General features: G+C 28.6%; 3 protein-coding genes across 3 annotated transcripts; 1 reads left to right on the top strand and 2 right to left on the bottom strand.

Moving 5' to 3' along the window:
* Positions 1 to 131: 131 nt before the first annotated feature.
* PCOAH_00037330 (Uncharacterized protein) lies at positions 132 to 2,394 on the bottom strand (the record flags this gene model as incomplete). Its single annotated transcript, XM_020060524.1, has 2 exons — positions 132 to 2,111; positions 2,311 to 2,394. 2 exons carry the CDS (start codon positions 2,392 to 2,394, stop codon positions 132 to 134), a joined length of 2,064 nt encoding a protein of 687 aa, XP_019916324.1.
* Positions 2,395 to 7,222: 4,828 nt separating this feature from the next.
* On the top strand, positions 7,223 to 8,014 carry PCOAH_00037320 (Uncharacterized protein; the record flags this gene model as incomplete). The annotated part of the gene is made up of 2 exons (XM_020060523.1): positions 7,223 to 7,302; positions 7,486 to 8,014. The coding sequence occupies 2 exons, from the start codon at positions 7,223 to 7,225 to the stop codon at positions 8,012 to 8,014; spliced, it is 609 nt and encodes a 202-aa protein (XP_019916612.1).
* Positions 8,015 to 10,301: 2,287 nt separating this feature from the next.
* PCOAH_00037310 (Uncharacterized protein) lies at positions 10,302 to 22,858 on the bottom strand (the record flags this gene model as incomplete). The annotated part of the gene is made up of 8 exons (XM_020060522.1): positions 10,302 to 10,438; positions 10,589 to 11,474; positions 11,604 to 11,655; positions 13,477 to 14,354; positions 17,179 to 17,988; positions 18,127 to 18,203; positions 22,109 to 22,613; positions 22,775 to 22,858. 8 exons carry the CDS (start codon positions 22,856 to 22,858, stop codon positions 10,302 to 10,304), a joined length of 3,429 nt encoding a protein of 1,142 aa, XP_019916977.1.
* Between the last annotated feature and the right edge of the window lie 1,692 nt (positions 22,859 to 24,550).

Here is a 24,550-nt window from a genome sequence, read left to right as displayed (position 1 = left end):
ATTGGAAAAACTAGAATTTTTCCATAATTGTGTATGTTTGTACATTAATCAGTTGTATGTAAATTTTTACCTTTTTGCTTTATAACTCTTTACACAGTGGGTTCATCAAATTACCATTTTTTCCCTTAGGATTACGAAGCGTCGGTTCTTATTATTGTTGGTTTTGAAGGTTTTTTTTCATTTTCTGTGTTTTTTTTTTCAATTTTTTTCTTATAACGGCATTTCTTCACTTTAAAGGCGGTATATCCTATTGTTGCAACAATTATTACAGCTATTGAAATATAATAGGTAACATTTTGCAATAAAGCAATAAAAATCATGAGTATTGCGGCAAATACAAATGGTATTAGAATTTTAGTGTATTTCAGATTATGAATAAATTTATTATTATCTGTAGATTCATCTAACTCGGAATCGAATATAGATAACAGTTGTTTTTCATACATTTGATCAAACATTTTGAACAATTTCACTATCAACACTACTAGTTTTTTCTTTTTTATCTTAAATAATGATAATTTGAACCTTCCCTTGTTATTTTTTTTTGATGCTACCTTTTTTGATTCTTTTTTTGATTCTTTTTTTTTGGGGGATTTAGAGTTGTTTTCGTAATGGTTCAATACATAAACTAGTTTTTCAATGTTGTCATTTTTTTTCAATTCAGAAAGTATTCCTTCAGAATCTTCAGAATATTTCAACACATAAAATAGTCTTTCAACTCCGTTACCATTTTGCAATTCATCAAGTATTTTTTTAAAGCTAGGATCATTTTTTAATTCTTCAACTGCTGTTTCAACATTATTAAAATATTTTAATTTATTAAGCAATTTTTCGACATTTTGGACATATGACAATGCACTTAACCTACTTGCAGTATAAGGACCTTTTCCCATATCATTGTGATTTTTTTCATAACTTTCTTTGGGAAAATGTTCTGAAGAGTTAATTAATGGTTTTTCTGAATCATTTTTTGGTTGATCATCTACATTATTCTTTAGAACTCTTTTTTCTGATTCAAAATTGTTTCCTTCTAGTAAATGCTTATACCTCTCATAAGAATGTGCATTGGGTGTTACATTTTCATTTAAATCATTGTAATCATTTTTGTAATTCGGATATCTCCTGGGTTCTTCATAAAAATACTGTGAGTCGTGCGTTATATCGTCAGATTCATAGCTGTAAGCTTTACATGCACTATTAAATAGATTCTGATAATAAAGGTCATCGTTTAATGTATTATATGATTTATCCGAGTCGTCATTATCTCTGTATAAATTTAATGTTTCTCCAATTGGTTTATTAAGAATTAGTGTATTTTGTAGTTTTGCGAAGATGTCGTCCGTAGGATCAATGGGCTTTGGCTCTTTTGTTGGTTGTTTGTTAACATTTTGAGAATTTTGTTGTTTTCCCAAACTGTCAACTGGAGGAACTATAGTTGGTTTTTTTGCAGGTTGTCTGTTAACATTAATAGAATTGTGGAGTTTTTCAAAATCGACAGTAGGAGTAGTTATAGTTTCTTTCTTCGCAGGTTGTCTATTAACATTAATAGAATTGTGAAGCTTTTCAAAGTCGACAGTTGGCGTAGTTACCGTATTTACTTGTTTTGCAGAGGGGCTGTACAAATTTGAGGAACCACTTTTTCCTGTGGAATTTTTAGTAACAGTAAATGGGTTCGTCTGTTTTTGAGGTTTGTTGTTCAATTTTTGGAAATATTCCACTTTTCCAAAATCTTCGAATTCTATTAAATTTACATCTTTTTTAGGATTCTTATTGTTGCCGTTAAAATTGAATGTGTTGTGCCATTTTGCAATATTATCATCATATTCATAGGGGTTTGTTTGCCTTGATTTGTTTTCATCCTTCATCAATGAATTTAATCCTTTTTGGAAGTTTTCTTCCTGTATTAACGCATTAAATCTTTTTGCAAAGTTGAAATTATCATCAGGATTTTCTTGCCCATCTTCTATTAAGCCTATCAATTTTTCTTTAAGGAAGGCATTTCTCTGTTCTGCAATTACTTCTTCATCTTCCCTCAATACCCTGCCAGCTCTTGCAGCTAATGAGTTGTTTTTGCCATGTTCCTCAATCCTTGATTTATCGATGGCAGATGACTAAAAGGTGAAGGTGAAGATGAGGGTGCAGGTGAAGGTGAATGCGAAGGAGTTGATATGTTATCAAGTACGATTATTTACATATTGGGAGAATTTTCACCTCAGAATAAAAGTAAGCAAGAATGTGCATATATATTTATATACTTAAAGGAGGAAGAAAAATGGCGTATAAAATATTACACGCGAATGGGCATCATACCTCATTAGAATACTGGCATACCCACACCAGAAGGGAAACCGCGAAGAATTTGGTTAAGGATGAATAGTTCGTTTTTTCTTTCATGTGGCTCTCTTATATGTTTCTAAAACATTTGGAATGCTACAGTTTTTTTATATGTTATGAAATTTGTAGTAAAATTTTCAGTGTTTATTTTTCTAAATTTATTATATTTTTGGCAATAAAAGAAAAAAGAAATAAAAATTTCAATTTTCCTAAATTATGCATACAAAAATATACATGTATAATACGCAGAAAATTGAATTAAATAAGAATATTTCAATAAATATTTTATTATGTAAAAATGAAAGAATGATAAATAAATAAAATAAAATGAGTAAAAAATGGAATGATATATTCAATGAATTTTTTACTTATTTCACGCGCATTTATGTATAGTATCTATTTTTATTGAACAAAATAAGTTTTACCCTTACATTTTTACTTGAAAAAAACGAAAAAAAAAATAAAATTTTTGCACCTTTTTAGATAAAAGTGCAAAAAATAAATAAGGATGCTTCATCATATATTTATGTAAATAAATTTAGAAGAGGTCGGTAGTAAATACTACATAATATTTTCCAATGAAAGTGTATAAATATAGAATTAAAATAAAAAGTAAAACCACTTTGAAATTGAAAAATAAAGCACGTCTCACAAAATATTCCTAATAATTTTTTTAAATAGTATAAATTACAAAAAGATGATAGAAAAAATTAATTAAAAAAAATGTATAAAGGAATAATAATCATAAATTCTGATGGGTTACATGCAAAATTTATGCAAAAATGAACTTTGCTATAATGTGTTAAAGTTTAAAAACTTGTAAAATGTAATTTATTCAGAAAAATAATTATGAATTTATGGGGGGAAAAAAAAAATCCATCATTTAAAAAATATGTAGTAAAATAAATTAAAAGTTTTTCTAGTAAATCTTTTATTTACTATATTTTGTCAAATGTTATCATTATAAATATTATATTTTTATTATAAATATTTAAAGAATAGTATTTTTGAAGGAGTTACGCATATTTACACGAAAATCTTCAAAATTGTCGTAACACACAAGGGACAAAAATATTTCAGCCTCCCACAAAATATTTCATATGGACGCATATTTTTTTTCAATTTTCGTTTTGCTCTGCTCCTACGAGAAGGAACCATATTGTAAATACAAAATTAATTAAAAAAAAGAATAAAATAAACGTATATATATTTTTTATGCAAACCATGAATACTGTATAGTTTATAGAAAGCTATAGAACGCACAATTTATAAAAATAAGAATGGAAAAACATATACTTATAAACACCTGTTAACATGAAAAATATGCTTTGAATTTGATGACATTACAGGTGTGTGTATGTGTGTGTGTATTAGAATAACATTTTAGTAAATGAAAAAATACCTATGAACTTATAAATTAAGCAACAAATGATAAGGATTCAACGTTATAATAGAAATAAATAGTTTGGGTTTTTATTTGTGAACTACTTTCTGCTGACCAAACTTATTCTGATAAAGTATTATTTTTGCCCAATTGTTTTATTTGCATTATTGCGCTATACAATATGCCATTTGGGAAATATGAGAATATATAGTACACGACGAAAAGTGGAATATTGTTGTGGAAAGTACGTATTTTCTTACTTCCCATTTGGACATCAATTATTTAAGGTTATGCATAAATGAGGAAAGCAACTTCATATAGATCTCTATAGAAAGTGTACATAGCAGAAATAGAACTGAACATTTCTAATAACAAAGTAACACATTAACACATTAACAAGATGTGTTGTTTTTATTAAAAGTGTGATTTTGTTGTCTTATAAAATAGATAAGGGGTTCTTTATGTAAAATTGGATGCTTACAAGGGGATTATGTTTTGATGAGCTAAATGCGTTACGTTTCCGTTTGGGATATTATTTAGAAGGCACGTTTATAACAAGCCGTGAGAAGTGTATGTGATTTTTAATTTAAAACTTCCTCACACTGTTTATTTTCATAAATATCTGTTAACAATCCTTTTGCTACTATTTAGGTATTAACATGAGGACCTATTAAATTTTTTACGGTAGGCCATGCTACTAGCCATTTTAATTTAATTGTGTATTTTACCGGGGGAGTTTCCCCCTTGTTATGTGGTGTTCCCCTGACATGTACTACTATTTTGAACACAAACATTTTGTGCATACTTCAACCGTGTAATGTTGACGGTGGGGCGTCCATATATATTGCCCATTATAGGGATAAACAACGAATACTAAATTTTAAATGCGTCAAAAGGTGAATTAGATATGTTTTAAAAGAAAAATGGACATTGTAATATTTCTCTTTTGAGAGAGTGTCGTAGTGATTCTTTATCGTGGGAATTGATTTTCAGGAAAAATCGTTTCAAACATTTCGAATAAGGATGAAATATATATTCGTTGCACACGATTCATAAAAATATATATATCATATGAATAGTTTTCTCTATATAGTATAATGAATTTTTTACCTTCAAATGGCTAATATGTTTAGTTAATGCCACTTACTAGCATGATGGGTTATAGCTCATTTAGCCCTTTCAATATTGATACGTGAGCAGATTTATACATTTCTATTTTGTTATGTATTTACTGTTCCTAATAATGAGAACACACATTTTCAATTGCATTGTTTTAAATGGAACATACGTTTCGTTTAAGTATTGCTTGAGGTCTTTGTTCTAATATGAGCATGAATTGTTTGTAAGCGCGATCCATTAATAATTAATATAAGTAGGTTTTTATGAATAAAATTATTCCATACGGTTGAGAGAAATTAATAATAGATTCGAAGTTTTATTTATTTAGTTTTTTAATTTCTTCTCATATATTTCGTTAAAAGGTAGGCGCTACTAATTTACTGATGTGCAATGTTTAGAGCACAACTATAAGAAGATATATACATATATATATCGATTTTTCAGCGAGGAAGAAAAAATTAGAAGAATGATAGCTAATAATAAATATGGGAAATAATTTTTTATGATTTATTGGACGGATATTTATTGAGGAAATGCATGAAAAGTAAGGGGGCGTAGGAGCTGACGCAATAACAAAAAAGAAGTTAATATTGAATAATTCTTGATAAATGGAGCTTAAAAAAAAAGGTACCGTAATAAAATGACATATATTGTGGAGGGAACTGAATAAATTAAGAGGTAACACATGTTTTTTAAGTGAGTTTAAGAATAACTGGAGATACTATTATCGCAATTACAGGAAAAAATGAAGATAAAAATAGACAGAATCAATAACGGTGCAGTACTAATATTCTGTTCTTAGGTGTGAAATTTCATTTACGAATAAGTGTCAGCGCGCTTTTATTAAAAGAATTATCTTTTTCTATTTAAAGCAGTTTACAATTAATATTTTTAATGGTTCGCTTTCACATATTACCGTTATTTACGCTCTATATTATGCTAATCCTTATGACATAAAATAATTAACACACCTATGTATGAAGTACAGTGTAAAGGAATTCACATACTAATAATGTCAATATTTTATTTTTTTATTTACATTTCCTTCTACGGGTAACGCTAAGTTGGAACATTTATATATAGAAGGAATGAAATAGAAAGATCGACGTGCCTCTATGTTATACGTAAGGGTATAGATGAAAGCTATAAGCTGAAAAATGCTCGGTCGATTATGAAAAAAATATTTATCCCTAAAAAAATTGGGTTATCAAAAAGTAAAGAAAAAGATAAGTAAGACTTGTACAGGTTACTCATGTAATACCAATGTTGGGGGAAGGATAAATCTGATCCATTTCATTTATAGATTTGTTCTTTCATTTCTTTCACTGCAAATTTTTTTTCTTTGAAAAGAAATGTTACGGTGTCCTAACATATATAGATAAATAGCGGCCTTGAAAATTTTTCTGATTAGCGTTAAAAATATTTTATGGTAAAAAGCGCATTTTTTTTTCACCAACTGTATATAAAAAATTGCAAATTCTTTTGAACCTTGGGGGCGTGTATAAGTGTATTATTTAATGAAAGAAACTAATGATATTAATTTGAATTTTTTTGCATACCCTTAAGTATATATATACATGTATAATAAATATTTTTACATACATATTCATACATTCATATTTTAATTCATTTGGGGGCGACAAAAATGAAAATATTTGGACAACTACAATTTAAATACATGCAGGAATAAAATATGGCTTCTTTGTATATAAAATAAAAATACATGCTTAAACAACAGCTATATTTAAAAAATGCAAAAAGTCAAATCATTGCAAAAAAATGGTTATAACATGAAAATGAATAAAAATTAAGTAAGAATAATTTTTTAAAACGCTCTATTTCAATATATTATTTAAATTTAAGCTATATTTTTTAATGAAAAAAAAAATTTAATTACATTATAGCTTTCGTCTTGCTGAGGATATATTGCATTTAGATTAATTCGAGTACCTTTCAATTTGAGACGCTTTTAATTTTAAATCGAAACGGTATTTATATATAATATATACCTATATATTTTTTTATTTCTTCTAAACTTCACAACTAAAGTATTTGTTTGTATAAGAATTAAGAATTATGAATTGAATCTTTCTGAGGACGCAATGGTATCATTTTTTTGATACAAAAATTTGTATTGGGAAATATATGACAAGTTGCTCTCATAGAACTTTCAATTTTTTTAAAAAAGTAATAAAAAATTGATTATTTATTTGCAGGACACAATTTATTCGACATTTTGAAAAAATACAAAATTAGTTAAAAGAGTATCTGCATTTCAAGCGTCAGTAAAGCTACAAGAAATAAGCATAACAACTGAAAAAAAAATTGTATAACTTTTTTTTATCCCTTTTGACATCCATAGAATCAATCTGTAAAAATACAAGAATGAATTTAATTACACTTTTATTACATGTTATAGCCTTAACCTTCATGTTTTGGCAATCTGACTCTTTGTGGGGTATGAGGTAAAGTTCATGCTTCAACATAAGTTTTACATAAATATGTGTTCATTAATGCGCAAATATATATGTATAATAGTTACAAATATTTAATTTTTAGTTAACGAAACAAATAGGGGAAAAATAATAAGATAAATAATTTTCTAAACACACGATTCGAATTCGACATTTTTTTTTTTTGCCCTACAGAGGTCCCATTAAACGTTCGGCTAATAGACAACATATAAGTGGAGGTGAATTAGGTTCGAGCTTTGGAAGAATTTTACATGAAGCAGATGAAGTTTCAACTGAGATCCCTATGAATTACACCATAGTATATGTGAGAATCATTGGTTATTCGAATCCAAATGTATATTATAACGATGAGTTTGACGAAGCGGAAGCAGAAGAGATACAACAATTTGAATTTACTAATAAATTAAATAGAAGGCTGAATAAAGCTATCAGAGAAATGGCATCTGAATATGCCGATTTTACACAATTCATGGATGTCCAGTGGAGAGATAAAATGTGGTCAGACGTATGGTTTAAATATCTAACCAGCATAATTCAGGATTTGCAAAAATACCTTTCGTGCACTTACCTACCTATAAGTTGTGTAGATCAAATTTCTAATAATTTAATATATTTAACTAAAAAAGATTTTAAAGCATTTTTGGAGATAGTTGATGATAAATGGAACGAAAAATTAAATAACAATGATGTGCGAGGAAGGTGAAATGAAATCGATGCGATGAAATAATACGAACAGCATAAAAAAAAAAAAAATAACATGTATATTGACATATTTGCGCATTCAACATGATCCTTTACTTTGAATGTTCGAAGTTAATTTTAATAAAATTTTTAACACATGAAAAGGAAGCACAGATGAAAAAAAGAATTACACTATGTTATGCGGGAAGAGAATGCAATTTTCTGCTCCTCAAATGTATTCCGCGTTAGTACTTTTACTACTACTGGTAAGTAAATATTTGCGCCCTCATAATTATATATGCTTATTTTGTTTATTCAAAAAGGGGAGAAGTCCGCTTTATGTAGAATAAGCAGAATTTGCAGGTTTTGCAGAGATTTAAAGTAATCTCCTATTTGCCTGCTATAGTTAGCATTACACATTGTTTCATATTGTAAACCAAATAAATACCACACTAGATGCATAAAATGAACAGTATATGTGCGAAGTGAGAGGCTACAGAAATTTGTCATTACAAAACATTTTATGCAGCTGTTTAATCTTTATTTTGTTACACATGGGAGCATGTTCAACGGAAAGGGGACGTGGCACTACGTCTGGAACTCATATCGTAGTTATTGCAGAATAAGGAAAAAATGAGAATGGAATGAGCGACTGAACATTTCAAAAGAAGGAAATGGGAGGGGGTAAGTTTTATTGCACAATAAGTAAAAAACGGAAAAAAAAAAAAAAAAGAAGACCTTTCGCAGTAGTAAGAACATAGGATACATCTACATATTGGTCCGCCTATAATAGAAAATGATGAGAATATAAATTGTATGGTAAGCATATTTCTTTTGAAATTCTTAGGAAGCTACACTTACATGTATATGAACACCTTGTAATATTTAACACGGGGGGTCACTTCAGTTTTTTATATGCAAAATGTAGGTACAGAGACGCGCATATATACGTGTGCACATATATACAATAAGTGCAGTTTATACTTCAAGTTATTCCCGTTAAAAATGGAGAATCTTCGTATAATACTCGTATTTTTTTGTTTATTATTATGTCATAATGTAAACTTTTTTTTTTTTTTTTTTGCGGAACATTACTAAATTCGCTCTTGCACTGTACTTTTGTGCAACGAAGGAATTATCAAACAAATTAGTAATTCAAAATTTACATCGCGTTAGCAATAATAATTATTCATAAATTATAACTCTATATCGTGGTACAATTTAATAAGCTATTCCAGCTTCTATTCCACGTGTAAAAAATTAATCCAGATTTATACATTTTGAAAAATGTACAAATATTTATATATTATAAAAGTGGAATAACCATAAATTAGTTGGTATAGAAAAATATATATACACACGAATTTATTTAAAGTTCTTTTCATAATACATTTAAAATGAAAAAAAATATATATACTTAATTGTATATTAAGGAAAAAACGTGTGCCCCAAAATTTCGCCTTCAGTGGATTGAGATATAAAAATCTTTATTATTAAGTTTGGGAGCTTTATCGTTTGTCTGTAATAAATGGAAGCAATTTTTTACATGTAGTACGTGCCAGCTATTCCAAACAGCGTAATAGGATGAACATTATAACAAAGCAATTTAAGCAGAAATAAATTGGGTAAAGGATACTAAGAATATTCACCTATATTAAGATACCAATTATAACGTAACAAATTACATGTGTATGTATCTGACTGCATTACATAGTGCACACGGGAGTTACTCTATGAGGAGTACGTATGTTACATAGCAGAAAAAAATGTATAACACATAATCTGCAACATCGTTCTCTTTTTATCATTAGTCTTAATACTTAATTGCATTTTTACTAACGAAAAGCATGAAAAGCTATTTCCTGTTAAAGGAATGGTCTATAGTTAATTGTTCACAAAAAGTACGAATTGCTTTATAATGGAAATTGCGCATTTTAAAAGGATTATATCAGTTATTTTTTAATGCATTAACTTTTTTGTGAAAATTGCGTTACTGAAAAAATTATTTCCTTAAAAAATAGTATATATGTAACAAAGAAAAAGGAAAAATATATAATTATGAAAAGGCGTATATATTGAGGATATGGAAAAGGAATAGCACGAGGAAAAATAGCTTTCCAGCAAAAGAACAACTTGCATTAGCATTGATACAAAATTGTGTAAACTAATTATGATGACAGAAAAAAAAAAAAAATGCACATTAATAGAATGTGTTATACAAACATTGGGAGTGTGACTATTTGTCAGTTCTTTTCATGTAACATTTTTTTACACACTCAATTTACTGCATTAAATTTAGAGGTTTATGGTTAGAAATTTATATAGTGAATATACCTTTTAGGTTTTGGGTGACCACGTGGGTATTCTATACCCCTGGATGATAAATTATTGTTTTTAGGAGAATGACGTGACCTCTTCTGAAGATACGCTATGAACGAACCTAATGCTAAAGAGGCAAATATTGGAAAAGCAGTAACGCTAATAATATTAAATGCTGAACACATTGCAATTCCAGAAAGGATGCCGAATTGTGTAGGAGAGGATGAAAATAATTCTTTGTATTTTTCTGAAAATGATAAAAATTTTCTGTGCCCACCTGGACGTTTACACACATAGCTACTATTACAATATGAAATGTCATTTTTATAACTTAGCAGTTCTAATTCATGTGCTGAAATATCCTTTTCTACGGTGATAGGTAAGGTTGATACATATTTTGGCTTTAGACTTCTATTATTCGTACAATACTCAGCAGATTCTTCTAAATGTCCATTATATCCTAACTTAAAGGTAATATCATCATAGTCCACTTCGTGAAGTGATTTCCTTGCATAATAAACATTGCGTTTTAACTCCTCTCTTAGCTTCTCATCAGAATCACCTTTGCGTTTTATAGCGTTTCTCTTGTTTTTATATTCTTCATGACATTTAAATTCTTCTTCAATTTGTTTTTCTTTTTTATCTTTTTGAATTTTTAATTTGTTAAAATGTTCTTCCAAATTGTTGCAAAATTTGAACGGGTCAGAATGATCCTGATTACTGTGATCTACATGTGGTGAGACGAGAAAAGGGTTTTTCTCCAAATTATTGTCACTCTTATATAATATGTTAACATGTTCATGAAAATGTTCTTGAAAAGGTTTATGGAAAGGTTCTTGAAAATGTTCTTGAAAATGTTCTTGAAAATGCTTTTGAGAAGGTTTTTGAAAAGGCTTCTCTTGCATTAATTTGTTACACCCTTTTTGAGAGAGGCCATCCCGCATTAACGGATTAAATTGTATTCGAAAATGATCGTCATCATTCTGTGCTAATGCATTTAAACTTTTTCCAAAAATGTCATCATCTTCATCTAACAAATTTATCATTTTTTTTTGCCAGTGTACAAAGTTTTGTTCTCTCTCATGTAATATTCGTCCAAATTTTTTATTGAATGAATTGTTAAGTTTGCTTCCATTGTGGTATAAAGTATTAAGGCTCTCTGACTAAAAATTAAAGTAAAATCAAACAATTTATAACGAGTAATTATTTAAACAATAGGAAACATTCGTTTTATCATGAAAGTATAAGGTAGCAAATGTGTTAGAAAAATACAGCGTATTGTAGAGAAATACCTTATCGTAGCATTGATATATGCTCATTAAAAGCGAGAGGACAGATGCTTTTCTAAACGTGATCATAATGGCTTTTTATTTTTATACTGTATTTTTTAAGGCTGCCCAGTTACTTTTAAGAATGAATCTGTTTTGTACATACAGATGATCATATATATTGACATGTATACATGTACATATATATGTATATATATGTACTTTTTAATATTTAACGTAATCTATGTAATAGTTTTTTTTTTTATTTTCCATCATTTCTTCATATAAAAGGACGCCCTCGTTTTGAATAAATATAATACATGTCGAAGTTCAAAAATGAAGGAAGACTTTCAATAAAAATATAATACTAAACGGTTCATATAAAAATATTACAAATTGATGGAAGCATAAAGTGATTTGTACAAAGGAATATTATGAATGTTATAAAAATTACAATTTTAAGCCACGTTAAAAATGGTTCATTCTTAGAAAAATGAAACCTCCATAAAACAATACAAAAATAGAAGTTTCTGTTTTATGTAGTCAAAGTTAAAGCACAATAATCCTTAAAAAAATTGGTTCTAACTACGCATAAGTAATATTCGAAGAAGCGTATATTATTTCATTAATCACGGTTGCGTAGAAATGATATATACATGTTCTAAGGATATTCTTATAATGTCCTAATCTATATAATAATTTTTTTTTTTTTGAAACAGTGCTATTTCTATTATAATATCATGAATAGTTCGAAATTAGAAAAAAAAAAAAAATAAAGAGAAACCATTATGAAGGAAGAATCAAAATTCCGGATTTTCTTAAGAAAATAAATATTATGCAAGAATTAGCATTATACATATTTTAACATAAAAAAATTAATAAGGATTAGAAAGGCTCAAGAGTATATTATTTAACGGGTCCAACTTTTTCTTTTGCTGTACTGCTGTAATATGTGGTAGAATTAATCTAATTTTAATTACTCTAAACAGGTTAATAACAGTATTCGTTTTTACTTATTAGTTGACGTGTTCTGATGGCGTAGGAATTAATTCTGATGTATTACTAAATAATGATCCGTTAATAATAGCTCCAAAGAGAAAAATTACAAGTGGGTCTATATTTTTTGTTAAAAAAATTGGTATACCCCTAAAGGAATATGTAATCACAGAAGTGAATAATTGAAAAAGTTGAAGGCGCTTATCCATGAGAAATCCATAATTTTTTTTTTCCTTATCACTTTCTGCATTTATTTTTTCTCCTTTTTAATGTAGGATTATTTTTATTTTATACCAGTGGTTGTTATGTAGAAAGATTGTAGGTGTTGCTGTTGTATTTATTCTCCTTTCGTTTAATTCAAAAAATAAGAAACGGCATATACTACTATGTTAGTAATTAGGTATTTAAATTTTCTAACATTTTGAAGAATGTGAGCAAAGTTTAAGATTCGAAGTTCATAAAACATGATGTAAAAACGAAAGAAAAAAAAATTTATAATTTACTTCTCGCTTTAATGCATTCTTATTAACCCTGTGTAGTCAGTTGTAGCATTGTTTGGAACAAGCGAACAGTGACAATTTGAGTAAAAATATAGGAAAATAGGGAAAAAAAAAAAATTTAGGTTAAAATTTTAGTGCTGCTGCAATAATCGGAACTTAAAATAGGACAATGAGAAAATTAGAGCACGTATGGTTCATTTATTTGGGGGATAAAATAAAATTATGAATGAAGCAATTTTTTAAATATAACAAATGCAAGTAATAATTATGCAGATAAATATGTAAAGTTGTTAATTCACCTTTTTTAACAATTAGGCGCCTGCATTATTCCTTGTCCCCAAGTTACTTTATCCATGTCTTATTTGATAATTCTTCCTATCTAAATAACTACTATTAGTTACCTTAGGTCGTAACAAATACATTTTATATACATTGTTCTTATAATGTAGTATGCGATCGTCAACAGAGTAGAATTAACGGTGAGTAATGGGAGTACTATTAACACTAATGGATTACTTAAGATACTTGCAATATATATTGTAAGAACAGATAAACCTACACCTATTGCGATTGGTTTAAATACTCTATATTTACTGAGTAAGGATTTGAAATATCCTGATAAGCCTTTACCTTTATAAATTCTGGTACGGCCTGACATAATTCTAAGGAATCTTATGATTTCTGAATCTACTTTTGAATTAAGTTTCCTTATTTTTCTGTCTATCCATGATTTGTGCCCTTTGTATTCATTCTCATAAATTAAAGATTGAAGGGATTCATAACGATGTAGATCTTGTGATAAATTAATAGCGATATCATATTCTTCCTCCCCCTCTTTAACCGATTCTTGGATATTAGATTTATTCCGTTTTGCTATGTTAACTGGTCCTGCTTTACGATTGTTTTTACGCTCTAATTCGTGGGGAAAAATTTCGGAGCTATCATAAAAGCTGAATCGGTCAGTATTTCCCTCATAGTTGCCACTACTGTTGTATGAATCAAAATATTTTTGGAATTCTTTCTCTTGTGCTAATCCAAGGAACATTTTTTCTGAAGCGTCCTTGTCTATGAAATCACTAAAGTGTTCTCTAAATGCGTCATCCTGTGCTAATGCATTCAGTCTTTTTCCAAAAATGTCATCATCTTCATCTAAAAAATTTTTTATTCCTTTTTTTAAGTGTGCATAGTTTTGTTCTTCTGAGAGACCTGATCCTACAGACGCGGTTATGTCGAATATATTATATGGATTATTTGAATTGTCCTCATTATAGCATGTTGACTAAAAATAAAAAGGAAGGTATATGCAGCGTTTGAGAAGGTGCACTTATTTAAACATTTTATTACATAATTTGTTTTAATAAAGCAAAATTACAAAGAGGCAAAATATTGTAGATCCTTTTTATTTCTACAATTAGAATTGTACCTTAGGAATGTATGTACAGATACCCAATAAAAGGGCAACGGTGAAGGTTTTTCCAGATATTAACATATTGGTATATTTTTTTCAAAAGAGAGAAAATGAATTCTTAGAAGTTCCGCTGCCTATATTGTAATAATTATTGGTTCCACTACAACATTTAATGATAGTTTGTTTCCACTTACATTTTTTATTTTTAACTATAGTTATTCTAGCGATAATACAGATCGTATTATTCTCTATAAAAAATAAAGAGACAGGATTAGATTATGCAAAAAAATTGAAAGAAAAATCATCATACAACATGGTTGCCGAATACTTTTGAATACTACAATATATAGTAATATTTTTTCTAATTATCTTGGGAACATAAAAATATTGCATATCCTGCAACAATTATTTATTTTTAGAAATGTACCAAAAAAAAAAAAAAAAAAATTATTCAGAACAATGAAGAATAAATATAAAAAAATACGCAAAACGCGTATGCTGCGCTATCCATTAATATTCGCGTGAACATGCATTACCTGCATAATATAGAACAAAAAAAAAAACAGGGAAAAAAATATTACGTATTTTTCATTTCCTTCCTTTGAGAAAAAAATATTGCTTGCATTGCATTGTTAGAATAAAAAAAAAAAAAAAATTCTAGGATCCATTCGGCAACACATTTGTCTCATAATAACTGATAATATGCATCAGAATATATTTCAATAGGAAAAATCTACTCTGTGGGCTTATGCGGAACTTAAGCCTTTTATGTTATTCATACAATTTACATATGCAAGGACAAAATATTTGAGACAGATTAAAATATAGAGTGCCATTTTTCAACTGAAATTGTATTTTTGCCTAAATTCGTATGGAACATTCAAGTATATTATAATTTTTTTTAACAAAGTTGTTCATTGCTCCCCGCAGATTAATATAACACGTCTTCCCCTATAATATATAAATCAATTCCGATACCACTAATTATGGTATGGCAAAATAAGAATTTATTTGCGCGCTTTTTTAAAAAATGAAAAGAGAATAATAAAAGGTAATATAGCACAAATAAATAAGAGGACGCATAAGAAAGAAATGTGCATAATACCTAATCTCTACCTGTTATTCACATCCAATACGCATGAGCTGCATTCTTATGCTTATTCAATTCATAGCGTGAGCGTACGCACAAAATAAATCCCATCCATCCATTCAAGTGTGATATAACATATGCATGATATATGTACATATTTATTCGAAATCATCAAATAAAAATGCATAAGATAATATAATACAATAGTGTGCCCTTACTTAAAATGTCTGTTTATTCGAAAAATTGTTCAATAGCAAATAACCTCCCGTGCTATGTTTTAAGCGGAAAAATATTATTGTACAGGTTTGTTCTATGTAATAGCATCATAATTATAATTACGCCCATTGCGCACTTTAGCATATATACATTGTTTCCCCCTTTACCGCTTTCGCTTCATTCTTAATTATATGATAGCGCTTCTACATAGCCCTATTTTCCTCGTTTGAACAAATATATCCATGTATACCATAATATGGAACAAATTAAAAAATGTACAATCCGATATACACTTATTTTCCTTCAAAACTTCTGTAAAGCATTTTTTTCCTGTTCTCCTGTTACTACTATTTATTCATTGCATAATTTAGTAAAGATAAGCGTGTGCTAACATATTTCCATTTTCTGCAGCACCATAATACAGAAAAGTATGATGATTCTTTATTATAAGTTAGTGCCATACAGCGATACAAAGTGCGTGATGTAAGAACGTGTATCCCAATGAACACTGTTTTATATATATAATACTAAAAAGGTGCTACCTATTCAACTTCTCCTATGTGACACTTCAGAATAGGAATAATCTCACACACCGTGCTCCATCCTTTTTATAATGTTGCACTTTTCCTTAATACATCCTTGTACTTTTATTTGCCAGCAGAATAATAAAGTATTATTTATAAATTGTATTCAGTTTTAAAGGTTTTAAAATAAAAATAACAAATGGTCTTGCGGTTCCTACTATGCACGTTTTAAGGTGATTGTACCGCTTATTCTATGATACATTACTTTTTGTATAGGAAATACAACATTTTTCGAGTAAGTGTGCAAAAAATTTATGGGTATGTATATACATAACAAAAAAAAATTGTAAAAAAAAGGTACATCATTGTGCAAATGAGGAATGTCATCAATATTAATGTCTGAAAAAGAAGCAACATACTTACACATGTGCGCACACAAAATAAGTAAAAAAAAAAAAAAATAGTGTGAAACTTTAAAAGAATGTTTCATTCGAATTTGTCAAACACGCTGGACGCATATACATATTTTGCTTACACCCGTATAATATTTTCATGTACATTCGAATTACTTCATCAAAATTTAACGGGTCTACAGTAGAATTTACTTAAAGTATTTCCGCTTTATATATTTCATTTCGGTAGATAATTTTTTATATGATATATAACCTCAGTTAATACACTGTCCGAATTAAATGTATAGTTTTATGATTACTACTACTGGGATTATTAACGGCATGTAGACGATAAAATTTCCTGCTAATGAAAGTAGGGTTAGAATGGCCGTTTGAAATACATATATGCCAAAAATAAAAATTGGAATTACCAAAAAAATGGTTAGGACAAAAAGCAGCACAGGCATAAATACTCTGTATTTGTCTATAAATGAAAATATTTTTCCCCGGATGCCTCGACCATTATAGGCATAACGACCAGCTGCTTTTTTCTTTAAAAATCGATTCACTTCTGCATCTAACATTTTATTTACTTTTCTTAAGGTGCGTACTGTTGATCTTTTTCTTGGTTTTACTAATTCTTTATACACATAACGATCGATAGATCCTTCGAAAATATCATTTTCTTCTAATTTAGAAGGCACATAATCTTCCACTTCATTGTTTTGTTCTCTTTTAAGATTATTCGTTCGTTTTATTTCACCCTTCCGTTTTGCTTTATATTCTTCATGACGTTTTAATTCTTCAATTTGTTTTTCTTTTTTATCTTTTTGAATTTTTAATTTGTCAAAATATTCTTCCAAATTGTTGCAAAATTTGAACGGGTCCGAATGGTCGTGATTACTGTGATCTACATGTGGTGAGACGAGAAAAGGGTTTTTCTCCAAATTATTGTCACTCTTATTTAATATGTTAACATGTTTATGAAAAGGCTTGTTTTGCATTAATTTGTTACACCCTTTTTGAGAGAGGCCATCCCGCATTAACGGATTAAATTGTATTCGAAAATGATCGTCATCATTCTGTGCTAATGCATTTAATCTTTTTCCAAAAATGTCATCATCTTTATCTAATAAATTTATGCTTTTTTTTGGAAAGGGTACAAAGTTTTGTTCTCTCCAGTTTGATTCTTTCTCTTTTACTGTTAACATTCTGTCACATGTTCCATTTGATGAGACGTTTATGCAGCTGTCCACGCTGCATGGCGTACCAAAAGCAGTTGACTGAAAAGTGGAATAAATACACACAACATATATACAGAGCAGCGTCAATTTTATTTCTATCAATAAATTTGCATTCTTAACTATATCATAAAATAACGAAAAGGTTAATAAATAGTAACATGTATAATAGTATAATACCTTATCATGGTAGTGCAATATCCATATTAAAAAGTGGAAAATAGGAAATGATATACCGAAAAGGAACATATTGTTTTCTTATCTTCCTTTTTCTAGTATTTTCCTGCAGTTTATAATACTTTTTTTACTGAATAATTTATTATATAGCATATTATAGAAATTTTAATGTGATTACAATTTTTCCTTTTTTACTTAAATTGTAGTCGTCAAGTTCCCGTCATTTAAAATGAAGACGGATACTCTATGCGGTAGGCCCCACGAAAAAAATATATAAAATTAAAAATGATATTAATTAAAAATATTTCAGTTCGTTGTTCTTATATGAGGAACTTATGAATTCAGATAAATCTAGAGCGCTTTAACTAAATATTATAGGACTCGATATAATCACATAAAAGTTGTATTTTTAGAACAGAATGAAAATCGTTTTCTTTTCAAAGGAATAAATACAAATAATTATTACTAAAAAAAAAAAAAAAAATACAGAAAATGTAAGAATAACAATATATCGTGCTGCATAAATATTTATAATATAACTTCGTATTTCTATAAAATTGAGCTAATTCTTGTAAAAATTGTAAATATTAAGGAAACATTAAGGAGTGGTGGTAAAATATTAACTTGCATTCGTAAATACTTCCATTATCGTATTATACATTATAATGTTAAAAAATATTTAGGGGTTAATTTATTAGAAAATTTTGAAAAACGTTTTCTAAAAATGTTCCTTCAGAGTCTCTGTTCCATTAATCGGTAAATAATGAATTTAGAAATAACAGTTGTGCATAAAAAGAAAAAATCTATATTTTTAAAGTATAGAATTATTATTGGTTCCTTTAATTCTGTCAAAATGAATAATTAAGCCTAATAAGAATTTCTTAATTAATTTTTTTAAAATAAGATGAAAGTTCCATTATTTTATTGATTAATAAGGTGTAAAATTTTAGATAGGTCTGACTGCTGGCACACTTTATATGATATTATAAAACAAGTACAGTGTTATGTTCTTACAGTAGTTCAATTTGCTATGCACAACATGTGGAATAAACCTTCTGTCAATATTTTATGATGGTAATATTAATATGATTTTTAGTCATGCACTTCTTCCATTATTTCAATTATTCGAAGACATGGTTACATAAAATTTATGGCACATTATTCACTATTTTTTTAGCAAATATTTTTGATACATTCTTTATATGAATCATGTTTAAATACATCGTGTGCATCTTTAATTGCATCCGCGTAAATAAATAATCCAACATTTAAAAATATCGATGTATTGTATTTTTTCGCGCATTATATTTTTGCGATTATAACAGTTGCAAAATACTTTCAATTATGGAAATATTTATTAAAAAAGGCTAATAAGATTGTAGTTCTCTAATTAGTAAATACACTTCTATTATCTGATCAGCGTTATGCTGCTTATGTCAAATTATAATGTGATAAAGGGAAGACTATGTTTTCAGAATAAGAATATCTGTTCTCATATGCTAATTTGTGAGAGAACTTACAATTTTATGTAAAAATTGATTTTACCTATCCTATAATTATTTCCTTTTTGTGTGCTTCCCGTGTTGCACATTTATGTATTTCTTGCACAATCTGCGATGTTCCCACAAAGAAAATTAGCATAGTAGATTTTCTATAATTTGCTCTCGAAAATGAAGGCCATCTTTGAATTATAAGTGTCTATTCAGCTGGACATATATATAAGTACAATGAATTATTATCAAAAGAGGGTGCAGTGCCAAATGGATTTTTTCCCAATTATGGGTGAACTAAAATAATATAATAGTCATGTTAGCAATAGTACCACTAATTCACTAATATATATAAAAAGTTTATGTGCAAAAATAAAGTCAACTATGATCGTACAGTGCTATAGTGAACAAATTTTATATACAAAACGAAGAAAAAAAAAAGAAAAAAAAGCCGAATGTTGATATGGATATAACGTAATAACGCCAATGAAAAAATGTGTTAAAACATAAAATAATTTGAAGATATCCTCTACCTAATAATAAATTAAAAATAATGGAGCGCACTGAAACAATATCTAATAAAATAAAAAAAGGAACGTTAATAAATTACATAAAATGCGTTGCTTTATAATATTACTTTTTTACATTTCTTATTGAAATACATGTTACGTTGTCTATAACTGTTGCTATGTTCCACTTATAATGAACTAAATCAGGCGAAAATAATATTTTTCCACAGTACATATTAAAAATGTTAGTATATATGCAATAAAGCTCAATAAATGACCCCAATATATTTAAATGTACTAATGATTCCTTCTAACAAATGCTTATTCTTAGAATATATATACATAAGCATATAAGCATTTTTTCATATACAGAAAAAATTTACGTATATGCGCTCAGACTTGTACGGATTAAGTTACATATATTTATATATAAGCCCATACTTTCTTTATTTACGGTATTATTTTTGCGTCCATTCTTTTTTTCTCCCTTTTGTTTTAATGCAATTGTATTATATATTATAATTAACAAAATAAAGAGTACTAATAATTAATAAAGAGAATCATTCTTAAGATGATTTTTACTATGTCAAGTGTGTTGGAAAAGGGAAAATGGAAAAGGATATAAGTAGCGCTGCCTTCCTTTATTATATAATAGCACCTGTCAAAATGTGGAACCAGGGATTAGATGGTCCTTACAAATTTCATTTATAGCAAGAGAGCAATATATATGTTGACCAATGAAAAATTGAAACAAAAGTAATAAAGTAACATTATATAAAAATGTTCCACACATATAATGAATTCGCTACAACTGTAATAAGATGGCCCACGAAATAATGGCGTTGTAAGACAAAAACGCGTCTATGTGTTTTTTTGAAATTATATGTGATGAAATAGTAACTTCAAATGTGCTATTTTATATAATAATATAGGTAATGTTTTAAATGAAAAAAATAAAGTGCCTGATATAGCTGAGAAGGAACTAATAACTGCAGGAATGTACAGAACTTTAAAAATACATATGTATATTCATATAAAGTTAGAATTCGTATATGTTCCGCGCTTTTACCTTAATGAATGTTAGTGCGCATTTAGTACATTTATTTTTTAGAATAACGATTATTAAAGTTAACTAATGCGTCAAATCTCTATGCAAGAAGACAGGTAAAAGTCTTTACCACGGAAAAATGTTGAATTGGACTTAGTCATAATATGCTTTTCGAAAAATAAAAATTTTAAATATAAAAACTTTTTATAAATGTATATGCAAAATGAAGTGTAGTAAAAAGGAAAATATTAAATCATATTTTTTAAAAGATTCTATTTATAATACAATACATACGAATTAAGATAAAGAACTAATTAGTATGAGAACATTATATTTTTGAGGACAAAATACGAAGCAGGAATACAAGGAAAGGTACGTTTTAAGGTTTTAAATTACATAAGAAGGTTAAATGTTTATCTATGTGACATGTACATATACATTTAGTTGATATTTCTATGCGCTTGAATCAAGAAATGTTTATGTATGTTATAGAATTAGTGCATGGACTATTGTGGTTTAGAGGCCTTTTATATATATTTTTCATAATAGATAATGTTTTCCTGCAGATATACGTGGTCCATATCTATTATGCAAACGTTTGCATTTCTTATATTTGCGAAGAATGTAAAAGAACACAGTTATGAAGGAAGCAATAAATATATTAATAAATGGGGATATTACAGAGTATGGTACTAACAGATAGAATATGGCAAATAGAACCATAAATGGAGCAAATGCTATAGCTGGGGAAAAAATTGCCAACACCTTAACAAGTTTTATTGATTCTGGTGATATATATTCACTGAAACGATTTCTAACTTTTTGAGGTATATGATAATTCAATATTTCATATATATACTTTTCATATTGTTCATCTTGTTTTTTCAGAAATTTAAATATTCTTGAAAATATTGATTTTCCCCTGGGTCTACGCGTACCCATTATAGGCATCTCGTATTTCATTGCGTTGTATTGTGGAACTCCGCTGTGGACAACACTATTATAAGAGCTATCAAGTTCTTCATCTTCATCATCATAATAATTGTTTTTATTAGATGATTCGTCAGAACTATCAATACTTTCACAGGAATCATACAACTGGTCTAAATTATGATGACTCTTCTGGCAGGAATCATAGAACTGGTCATAACTCAGAACATTTTCATAAGAATCATTAAAGTTGTCAGATCTATGAGAACTCCCATTGCATCTGATTTTATTAAAGCATTCTCTAAATTTATCATCTTGCATCACTGATTTTACTCTATTTTGGAATGCGTAGTCATCCTCATCCACTATGTTCGTAACTTTATCCTTGAAGAGGTCGTATTTTACTTCCAAATCTATGTCTATGTCTCCCCTTAGCAATCTGCCATTTCTGCAATTTAATACTGTTCTAGGGTTGACTATCCTATCTTGTGATTCACCCAAGTCAGTAGTTATCTAAAAATTAGGGAAAATATTTAAACGTTATTAACGATAGCATTTTTATTTACACATGAATAACAGTTTCATCAGGGTATAAAAACATGTGAAGAAGGAACTGTTCAAATTGTACATAGTATTAATTTGCAAAATATTAAATTTAATTGTTAAATGCATACTTCTTTAGAATATTTCCATGGGGTTGCTAAAATGGCAAACGTAAGGTATTTAAGTAAATAGATGCCTCTGTTGTTTCCCATCATGTTGCATACGCTCATGTTATTCCTCAATATATATATGGAACACTTCTAAAAATTCTTATTTTATATGACCATCCTTTTTTTTTCTTCTCTGACAGTAAGCAACAGGATTATTATTATTATGCGCTTAAATTCCTGTATTATATGAAAATAATTTGTTCTATATTGTTAAAAATATATTCCTAAAATGGGATTTGCTTACGAACAAAAAAAAAAATAATAAAATTAAGTTGAATAAAAATAAAAAGTAATTTTTAAAAAATTTTTATATTACGCAAGGAACAACTAGCACAGGAGTAATTAAAGTAATTTTTATACATACCGGAAGCTTTTTTAAGGGAAAAAGAAAAAATTGAATAGAAATTTTTTTTTCAATTATATATTAAAAAAACAGCCATAATATAAAATTAAAATCATTCATACATAGCACGGTGATAAAGGAATCTATAGATATATCCTAGAATATAGGGGAAATAAAACAACATACGCTGTGAATTTTCCATATGCACTCAAAAAAAAAAAAAAAATCAACAACAAATGCATACCTACTCCGACGTTCCTACTACCTTATTATATTTTGTATTTTCCCTAACATCCAAATGTTAAACCCGGAATCCGCGAACCCTGAATTCCGCAAACCTCAAATCATCACCTTGAACACTAAACCTAGAATCATTTTCCTTATTTCAATCCTTCCATCATCCTTCACCTAAACCCCGAATCCTAAAGGCTAAAGCATATTCCCCAAAACCTGAACAATAAAACCTAAAACTTAAACCCTACACCCAAAAAATTAAACTCTAAACCTTAAAACTTAAACACTAAACCCTAAAACTTAAACTCTAAACCCTAAAATATGAACATTAAAATCTAAAACCTAAACTCTAAACCACAAAATCTAAAGCTTAAACCCTCAAACCGTAAAGCATAAACCCTCAAACCGTAAAGCTAAAATCCTCAAACCGTAAAGCTAAAATCCTCAAACCGTAAAGCTAAAATCCTCAAACCGTAAAGCTAAAATCCTCAAACCGTAAAGCTAAAATCCTCAAACCGTAAAGCTAAAATCCTCAAACCGTAAAGCTAAAATCCTCAAACCCTAGAGCTAAAATCCTCAAACCCTAAAGCTAAAACCCTCACAACGCAAAGCATAAACCCTCAAACCGTAAAGTATAAACCCTCAAAACGCTAAGCATAAACCCTCAAAACGCTAAGCATAAACCCTCAAAACGCTAAGCATAAACCCTCAAAACGCTAAGCTTAAACCCTCACACCGTAAGGCATAAACCCTCACACCGTAAGGCATAAACCCTCAAACCGTGAAGCATAAAGCCTCAAACCTTAAAGCATAAACCCTGAAACCTCAAACCTTAAAGCATAAACCCTGAAACCTCAAACCTTAAAGCATAAACCCTGAAACCTCAAACCTTAAAGCATAAACCCTGAAACCTCAAACCGTAAAGCATAAACCCTGAACCCTCAAACCGTAAAGCATAAACCCTGAACCCTCAAACCGTAAAGCATAAACCCTGAACCCTCAAACCGTAAAGCATAAACCCTGAACCCTCAAACCGTAAAGCATAAACCCTGAACCCTCAAACCGTAAAGCATAAACCCTGAACCCTCAAACCGTAAAGCATAAACCCTGAACCCTAAAACCGTAAAGCATAAACCCTGAACCCTAAAACCTAAAACCCT

The sequence above is a fragment of the Plasmodium coatneyi genome, chromosome 12, assembly GCF_001680005.1.
Source record: "Plasmodium coatneyi strain Hackeri chromosome 12, complete sequence".
Lineage (NCBI taxonomy): Eukaryota > Apicomplexa > Aconoidasida > Haemosporida > Plasmodiidae > Plasmodium > Plasmodium coatneyi.
This window is presented reverse-complemented; position numbering and strand designations above follow the sequence as displayed.